The 8,903-nt window shown below is 50.1% G+C and overlaps 1 protein-coding gene across 2 annotated transcripts in view; it reads left to right on the plus strand.

The window, feature by feature from the left end:
- Window positions 1-29: 29 nt before the first annotated feature.
- MYO1A (myosin IA) overlaps window positions 30-8,903 on the plus strand; it is a 20,527-nt gene continuing 11,653 nt past the window's right edge. The window contains exons 1-14 of one of the 2 annotated variants that reach the window (XM_007467689.1): window positions 30-268; window positions 1,799-1,932; window positions 2,039-2,154; window positions 2,418-2,512; window positions 2,706-2,810; window positions 3,004-3,050; window positions 3,190-3,253; window positions 3,455-3,553; window positions 5,578-5,681; window positions 5,797-5,944; window positions 6,420-6,538; window positions 6,619-6,705; window positions 8,056-8,121; window positions 8,265-8,369. In XM_007467689.1, coding sequence (XP_007467751.1) covers window positions 1,819-1,932; window positions 2,039-2,154; window positions 2,418-2,512; window positions 2,706-2,810; window positions 3,004-3,050; window positions 3,190-3,253; window positions 3,455-3,553; window positions 5,578-5,681; window positions 5,797-5,944; window positions 6,420-6,538; window positions 6,619-6,705; window positions 8,056-8,121; window positions 8,265-8,369 — 1,269 coding nt within the window. In that variant the 5' untranslated portion in view covers window positions 30-268; window positions 1,799-1,818. Of the gene's footprint in view, window positions 269-1,753; window positions 1,933-2,038; window positions 2,155-2,417; window positions 2,513-2,705; window positions 2,811-3,003; window positions 3,051-3,189; window positions 3,254-3,454; window positions 3,554-5,577; window positions 5,682-5,796; window positions 5,945-6,419; window positions 6,539-6,618; window positions 6,706-8,055; window positions 8,122-8,264; window positions 8,370-8,903 lie in introns of both variants that reach the window. The other variant, XM_007467690.1, reaches the window with a different exon arrangement.

The following is an 8,903-nucleotide window of genomic DNA, read 5'->3' on the forward strand; positions in this document are numbered from 1 at the left end:
GAGCAGCCATCTCAGGGCTCGCCTGGCTTGACTGGCACAGGGAACCCTGGCTGGAGGAGGCTGCACAGAGGAAGGTCAGAATCGTGGACACTGGGAAGAAGAGGGTCGAATATTTCCTGTCTTCCCTGACACCATGGACAGCTCCCATTAACGAGGGCACCTCTCCAGCCTTGGGGCCTGGGACTCCTATGCCCCCTTCCTGTCGAATTGGGATTTCATCCACCAGTCTCCAAGAGACACTGAAGTTACACCCTAGTTCCAGTGTTGGGTGAGTCCTTCCTTAACCTGTCTGTACTCTTCTTTTCACATCTTTGGGTGCCCCATGTGGGGGCTGCTTTTTTTCCCTCTTCCCCACCTCCAACCAATCTTATTCCCAGTCCTTTCAAATCTAAATCCAAAGAAGATGCCTTCTCCCAGCGCTGCTTCTGCTTCTCTCCCTTCCCTGCCAAGTTATTTAAAATCTTAACTTTTTTTTTTTAATCTAGAAAATGTGGGATGATAATAGTATCTACTTCATGGGGATATTGTAAGCATCAAGTGAATTAGTGTATGTAAAGTGTTTAGAGCCTGCTTAGCCCGTAGTACGTACTACCTGATTGCTAAAAGTTGCGATAGTCATTATTCTTATTGCTCCCTCCGTTGTGACTTTACAGGAAGTGACAGGTGCTCCCTTTTCCCGAAGCTTGGGGAAGGCAGAGTGAAGGGAGAAGACAGCCTGTGCCCCCTTCTTGCCCCACCTTCCCTTCCTGCTTCCCTCCCTTCCCCCAGTCAGTTTCAGCAATGCAGCACAGGAGGATGTGGCACTTTTATTCCTGTTAGGGAGTGGCATTGACCATTGTAATAGTCCTGTCCTGCACCAGGTCGCCCTGCCTACTCAGTCCCCCAGGAAGGACTGAGGAGGGCTGGGCTTCCACTCTAGGGGGCACCTGCCATATGCCTACTGCGTGGAGGCCGAGCCGCACGGTGTCCCCTGCCCCTCTGACTCTGCTTTTCCTTGCCCATTCCCACCAGCTACTAAAAAGCTAGGTGTGTCCCTCTGGGGCAAAGTCCATGCCAGAAGCTCATGGTTATGGGTGTAAAATCTGGACATGGAAATATAGGGACAGACGTGTAGGCACATCCAGAGGTCCTGACAGCTACTTGCTTGTTGGGGAAACAAACCTCATTTTCATTTTCTTTGGGGTATTCCAGCCTTTTACGGAGGAACTTCCGTCTCTGTCCTTGAGCTCATCACCTCTTCCAGTCCCCATTTAAAAAATGAATCTCACTGTAGCAATGAGACGGGAGGAAAGACACTGGCACAATTTTTCAAAGGGGTATGGGGTGTGCTGAGTGACTGAAATGGGGGCTGTGAGAGGCGGGGAATTGAGAAGGAGAATGGGGGACAAAGAGTCAGGGAGTCTGGACCCTGGCCTCAGCCTCAGTGCAGGAGGGAGGGAGCTTTTGGTGCCTGGCTGTGGCATGAAGTTTGCTTACCCTTTCCTCTCCAGCCCTCTCCCCTGCAAGCACAAGGATGCTCCCCCAGCTGCTGCCTACTGGGTGCCTTCTTTACCCTGGTGGTCCTGTCCCACCCACACCAACCCTAATTCAGGGAGCAGAGGATTCCCTCGCCTCCCACCAAGAGTTTCTGCAGCCTCCACTGTTAGCTTGGGCTGGTCCAGAGGCCTTTCCCAGGTTGGGGGCTCTCTCTAGGGCCAGGACTGGGGGAGGGGAAAGCTCTCTTAGGTCCTTCTGCCTTCCTCCCCTCAAACAGTTACTGGCCTCTAAAGCTTAGCAGACATCAACAAACTGATCCCAGGATCAGTTGCTCCTCTGGACATGACTCTCCTGGAAGGATCCATTGGGGTGGAGGACCTTGTGCTCCTGGAACCCCTGGAGCAGGAGTCTCTGATCAAGAACCTCCAGCTGCGCTTTGAAAACAGGGAGATTTATGTGAGTGCTTACGGGTGCCCCTGACTGTGGCCGTGTGGCCAGAGAGTTCATGTGCCTCCCCTTAACCCCCACCCTCGCTCATTCCCTTCATCTTCCCTGGCTCCAGACCTACATTGGGAACGTGTTGGTCTCAGTGAATCCCTACCAACAGCTGCCCATCTATGGCCCAGAGTTCATTGCCAGATACAGGGACTATACCTTCTACGAGCTGAAGCCCCATATGTGAGTAGAGGGACTGAGGAAAGGTGACAGGGCCCCAGCTTGCTATGATGACACATCCTAATTTCCTCTTTCCTTCCTCCTGAAGGAGGTTCTCCAGCTGCCCCTTCCTCCCTTGGCCCTCTGGAGGCCCCTTCCTAGGCCTGTCACTTGCCTTGGTCTGGTCCAAGTGGGGAGAGCAAATGAGTCTGGGGGTTGGGGGTCGAGTGAAAGATGTTGTCCTGGAATGGTCCCACACTAGTCACCACCCACTTCCTCCCCACAAGCTATGCACTGGCAAATGCGGCGTACCAGTCACTGAGGGACCAGGACCAAAACCAGTGTATCCTCATCACGGGTGAGAGTGGAGCTGGCAAGACAGGTGAGGCGCCCGGGGGGGAAGCCATGGAGTCACTGCTGGAACTACCCCCTTGTCTCTTTCCAAGCCAGGCCCAGTTCTGCCCCCACCCCCTGAAATTCCTCCCTGGCTTTTTCTGACTCTGAGTGATGTGAGGTGCTGGGATGACAGGGGTTAAGGGCATTGATGGGGATTCACGCGAGGGTTTCTCTTGCAGAGGCTAGTAAGCTAGTGATGACTTACGTGGCGGCTGTCTGTGGGGAAGGGGAACGGGTGAACTCTGTGAAGGAACAACTGCTTCAGTCAAATCCAGTGCTGGAGGGTGAGAAGTCCAGTCTCTGCCCGATCCACCCCCACCCCACCCTACCGTCCCCAGTGTTCCCCAAATCGCTCTTCTTGCTCAGCCTGAGAAACCTGAGATCAGCCTCATGGCTGGAGGGCCTTCCCCCTTCCCCTGCTCTGGAGTCCCTCTTCTCACCTCAGCCATCGTATTCCCCCTCCGCTCATCTCCGCAGCTTTTGGCAATGCCAAGACCATTCGCAACAACAACTCCTCTCGATTTGTGAGTGAACATCTCCCTGGACTGGGACAAGAGGGTGTGGGGCCTTGAGAGGGAGGAACAAGGCACAGATCCTTCCTGGACAGGGTGGCGAGAAGAGGAGGAAGCCAAGTCTCTCTCTCTCTCTCTCTGGTCTCTGAAGGGAAAATACATGGATGTTGAGTTTGACTTCAAGGGATCCCCCCTTGGTGGCGTCATCACAAACTGTACGTGTCTCCCCATCCCGCTTACCACCTGTCCCACCTGCCCCATGGTGTTCCTTTTGGCTAGTCTGCTGCTGTAGGAAGGAGGAATGTTAGACTACCAGGCTTCCCAACCACTAGGAACACTAGGGATGAGGGCAGAATTAGAGGGAAGCTACAGTACCTCCCAGGTCCTCAGAACATTATTTTCAAATTCTCTGCCAGATCTGCTTGAGAAATCCCGCGTGGTGAAGCACCTTGAAGGAGAAAGGAACTTCCACATCTTCTATCAGCTACTGGCTGGAGCAGATCCACAGCTGCTGAGTATGTGCCTGCCCCCGACACATGGCAGAACATCCCTAGCCTCCATTCAATGCCCAGAACCCCTGGGCCCCTCTGGATCCCTGTAGCCCTCTTCCCTTGAATCTCAGGGCAGTCCCCACCCCGAATCTCATCCACCCGTTGTTGGGAACAAATCCCTTGACCTCTGTGTTCTCTTCCTTTTCTGGGGTTTTATTGCTAGGAATAAGCCTTCTTACCTCTTCACTGCTCTTATTTCTCTGTCTTGTCTGGATTCCTCTTTCCCCAAGCTGGCTTCAAAAATGGAACACTTATTTCCATCTACCATCTCTCCTATCTTCAATTTAAGGGACTTTATCCATAGCTCAGCAGGAAAGCAGGCAGGCTGTTACAAGTGTTCAAGAACTTTCAATGAGCTCTAGCTGAAGTTGTCCTGAGTCTACATCTGCCTTGCCCAGGACCTTGTCCTTGATTTTCTCTTCTTAGATAGTTCTGTGGAGGTTCCATTCAATCATTCATCAAACATCTCTTGAACACCTACTATGCTTGAACATTGTACTAGCTTCTAGGGATACAGAGGTGAGTAAGAGACCTTGTTCTCAAAGAACTTATAGTCTTCTAGGGATGGCAGATGCATGAACAGCTACATCGCAATACAGTGTGGTCAGTGCCAGTAGGCTCTGCAGCTGGCTAGAGGGGCAGAAGGCATGGAGCACCTTACATTGTCTTGGGGAAGAGACCATCTCAGCCTGGATGCTGGATGGGCCTGAGGTGGCTCTGGATGGGCATTACTGCAGGGTCTGATGGGACTTAAAGCCCTGCCAGAGTTTCCCCTCGCAATCCCCCCTCTAACTGTGGGCACTGTGGGTGTCTGGCCCCCAAGAACCTGTCCCTTTGGTTTCTGGTTATTCTATGCTGGACTTGTGCCTGTCTCCTTTCCCCCTCCTGGAGATCTCTATGGTTCAAGAGCCCCCACAGGTCTCATCCTCCCTTCTGGCTTAATTGTCTTGATTGTATTCCATTTGTCTGAATCATAGGTAGTAGAGTTGTGCTCCGGCTGATTCTCACTGATTTGAGTCGAGTCTGGGTGGGGCCTCCCTCCCTGGTGTCATCATCCCAGGGCTTTTCTGACTCATTCTCCTTCCAGACACCCCTCTTTAGCAGGCTCTTATTTCAAAATTTGTGTCTCAGGGGAAGCTGCCATTAAACTCTAGTTTGAGGGTCACTCCCTGATTCTCAGATCATTTGAATAACAGATAACTGATACCCTTCAAGCTCCATGATTAACCCATTCCTTCCCATCTCAGGTGAACGGCTTTGACCATTCCCTTGATTCATTTATTAAAAAGAAAAAAGTTCCTGCATGCCAGCCAGGCACACAGAACATGAAGATGAAAAACACAGTCTCAACACACAAGTTGTTATTTGTAGGAGGGACAGAAAAAAACCCAAAGCCCAGCCCATGTGATGTGGTCTGGGGTAGAGATGCACAATGGGGGAACACAAGAGGGCCATTTGGCTCAGCTACACGCAGAGAAAACCTTCCCGAAGGGAGTCAGGGTTGGGAAACATAGTATCTGTCACTTGGTTGGTGCTTTGTGAACAAATAATGGGTGCGCCAACCTGGGCCTAGGGCGAGGCCTTGAGGCTGGGGGTGGGTGGGAGATGTGTGCTCACCCTTCTTTCCTCACCTTCATCCTCCCAGAACCATCGAGAACTGAGCAGGACAGAGAGGTTTCTTGTTTGTTTTTATTGTTTGGAACCCTGAGGGTGGGGAAAAGAGTAGAATGAGGCTTTTCTTCCATAAAAGTTGGGGAAAACCTCAACAATTACGAACACCCAAACCCTAAATACCACTTAAAAATGTAGGCTATCATCACAGGAATTAGTGATCCCAAAACAAAAGAGGCAGGGGAAGAACCTAGAACAAAAATGGCTCCTCTGAATAAATGAATGAACCAACCTAGGACAAGGACCGTGAGGGTCAAGGCTGGAGGACTCCAGAAAGCATGTGTACTGACCCTCTTCCCTCATGCTGGCCCTCCCAGAGGCCCTGAAGCTTGAGCGGGACACAAATGGCTATGCCTACCTGAACCCGGGGGCATCCAGGGTGGATGGCATGGACGACACTGCCAACTTCAAGGCCCTCCAGGTGAGTACCTGGGATGGGCTATTAGGCCATGCCCTGAGCCCAGGCTCTGGCTTTGAGAAGGGAGGCGTTAGACTGGCACCGCAGTTCAACTTTGGACTTCTCCTTTCTCTCCAAGAGTGCGATGACTGTGATTGGGTTCTCCAAGGAGGAGATTCGGCAGGTGCTAGAGGTGGTGGCCCTGGTGTTGAAGCTGGGGAATGTGGAACTGGCAGACGAGTTCCAGGCCAATGGGGTACCAGCAAGTGGCATCCGTGATGGGAGAGGTCTGCACCCAACCAGCTCCCTGAGTCTCCTGCTACAATTTCTGTTCTTCCACCATCTCCAGCATAATAGACCTCACTCTGATTCAGTCCCCCTCTGCCCGCTCAGGAGTTCTTCCCCAGACATACTCATTCAGAACTCCCTGTGAGGCATATTGGAATAAGGTTTTGATGTTTGGTAGACCTAGGTTCTGGGACCTCTCTGAGTCTCAGTGGATTCTTTGCAGAAATGGGGACAATTACACTCATTTCAGGAGATTCTCATATTAAAGGAGATAATGCATGCAAAGTTTCAAGATCTCCCTTTCCTCCTCCTCCCCAGAGATTCCTCCAGAGCCATGTTCTGGATTGGCTGTAAGGACTTTCCCAGTAAGACCCAGGAACAGCAGGCTCTCAGCAGTTTCACTTTTCAGCCCTCCCTCCCTCCCCTGGGAGCAAGCCCTCTCTCAGACCATGTTGTATTTCCTCATCACTCCAGGCATTCAAGAGATTGGGGAAATGGTGGGTTTGAATTCAGTGGAACTAGAGAGAGCTTTGTGCTCAAGGACCATGGAAACGGCCAAAGAAAAAGTGGTCACTGCACTGAATGTCGTCCAGGTGAGGGGCCCTGTGGGAGGAGGCTGAGTTTTGAGTCTGTTCTGTGGCTGCCACACTGACCAGTTGGCACTGCCCTGCAGGCTCAGTATGCTCGGGATGCTCTGGCTAAGAACGTCTACAGCCGCCTTTTCACCTGGCTGGTGAATCGAATCAATGAGAGTATCCAGGTGAGAGACTGCCCTCCTCCCTCAGCACTCTCCTCTGCCCGCCCCATGCCTTGGGTTCTGAGATGAACAGAGTAAGGAGGATAGGGTGTATTTATTTATTTACGATAATGTAGTGTTTTGGAAACATCTCTGTTTTTTTGAGTTCATCTATTTGGGTTCCCTACTTACCAACTGTGTGGTCTTTCAGTTTCACAGAGATTCTGAACCTCAGTTTCCTGATTTGGGAAATGAGACACACTAATGCCTACTTGTTTCACAGGATTTAGTGAGGATCAGATGAAATTGTGTACGTGGTTACTATATAACTCAGCAATTCTACTCCTAAGTATATATCTAAAAGAACTGAAAACAGATGTCCACATAAAAACCTGTGCATAAATGTTCATAGAGGCATTATTCATAATAGCCAAGAAGTGGAAACAACCCCAGTGTACATCAACTAATGAATGGATAAGCAAAATGTGGTATATCCATACAGTGGGATATTATTTGGCCATTAAAAGGCATGAAGTGCTCATACATGCTCAACGTGGATGAACCTTGGAAACATGTTGAGTGAAAGAAGCCAGACACAAAAGGTCACATTTTGTATGATTCCATTTATATGAAATGTCCAGAGTAAGCAATCCATCGGGATGGGAAGTAGGTCAGCAGTTGGCAGGGGAATAGGGAGTGACTGCTAATGGGTTACATGTATAAGATTTCACCTGGGGATGATGAAAATGCTCTGGAATTTAGTGGTGGTGGTTGTATACCTTTTGAATATACTGAAAAAAAAATCCCACTGAATTGTATACTTTTAAAGGGTAAATTTTATGGTGTGCAAATTAGGTCAAAATAGAGCTATTATTTAAAAATTCGTATGTGAAAGTGCCATCAATTTAGAATCTGTTACCAGAAGGCAACAGGGTAATATAGGATTTGAATCTAGATTTGGGTAAATGCTTAGCTCTTTTGAAGTTTGATTTTTTTTCATCTGTAGAATGGGAATAATCACACCTTATACGGATAGATGGATTAATGAAATAAGATCATAGGATTTTTTGTAAAATGCTCTACAAATATAAGGGATGGTTATTTTCCCGAGAAGATTTTAACGTCTTTCTACTTTGTACCATGGGAGCATTTTCCTGGAATCTATTACATCTTCCTTTTCCTCCTTTCCTCCCTCTTTGCTTGTCCTTCAGCATATAGAGGAAGAGGGAGAGTAAAATTACACCAGTTCCTTTCCAGTTTGGTCAAGCTCACCCAAGTTCTGTTTGCTCCCTGCTTTACTCACATCCATCCCAGAGGGGCCTGGCCTAGTGTGTAGAGGGCCGGTCCTCAGATTTATCTTTTCCTCCTCTTCAGGTGGGCACTGGGGAGAAAAGGAAGGTCATGGGGGTCCTGGATATCTATGGCTTTGAAATATTAGAGGTGAGAGGGCTTCAGCAACCTCAGCACCCTGCTTCCTGAGGGTTAGGAGCGGCAGGCTCCAAGCGGGGTGTGGGAGAGGGGAGGTAGGGCTGAGACAGAGGAAGTGTCTTGGTCTCACTCTCTAACCTGTGTACCCACCACAGGATAATAGCTTTGAGCAATTTGTGATCAACTACTGCAATGAGAAGCTACAGCAGGTGTTCATAGAGATAACGCTGAAAGAGGAGCAAGAGGAATATAAGAGAGAGGTAAACGAGGACTTCCTGCTTCCCCTCTCTCAGATGACTTCTAGGCGTATGCCAGATCTTTCTCCTTCATCACAGCTTCCTCTCAATTGTCCCCAGATGAGAACACTAAGGACAGAAAGTTTCCCTTGCACAGCTGAATATTCCAGCATTACCAAGAAGCCCTAATTCTCTGCTTCCCACCCCCAGTTCCCCATCCTGCCCTCCAGGCCAGGAGAGGAAGGGAGCAGATTGAGGGAAGGGTGTCGGGGTGGGTAGGGGTTGGGGAGAGGCCTGACAAGAGTGAAGTGACAGCTGTGCTTGGCCCAGGGCAGGCTGTGAGCCGAATCTAGAAGGGGCATTTCTCCTGGGCTTGGCACCCTACCACATCCCTTTCAGTGCCCTTCTCTGACGTCTCAGAATCTTTTGTCTCCTCTGGGCTGGACTGATGTTGCCGTCCCCTCTTGTAGCACCCAGACTTCCTCACCAGAAATGCCCCGTGGCTCAAAGTTTCCACACTCCTTCCCCTGGTCAGCGAAAACCGCACCGCCCCCCCCC

The sequence above is a fragment of the Lipotes vexillifer genome, unplaced genomic scaffold, assembly GCF_000442215.2.
Source record: "Lipotes vexillifer unplaced genomic scaffold, Lipotes_vexillifer_v1.1 scaffold387, whole genome shotgun sequence".
NCBI classification, from domain to species: domain Eukaryota; kingdom Metazoa; phylum Chordata; class Mammalia; order Artiodactyla; family Lipotidae; genus Lipotes; species Lipotes vexillifer.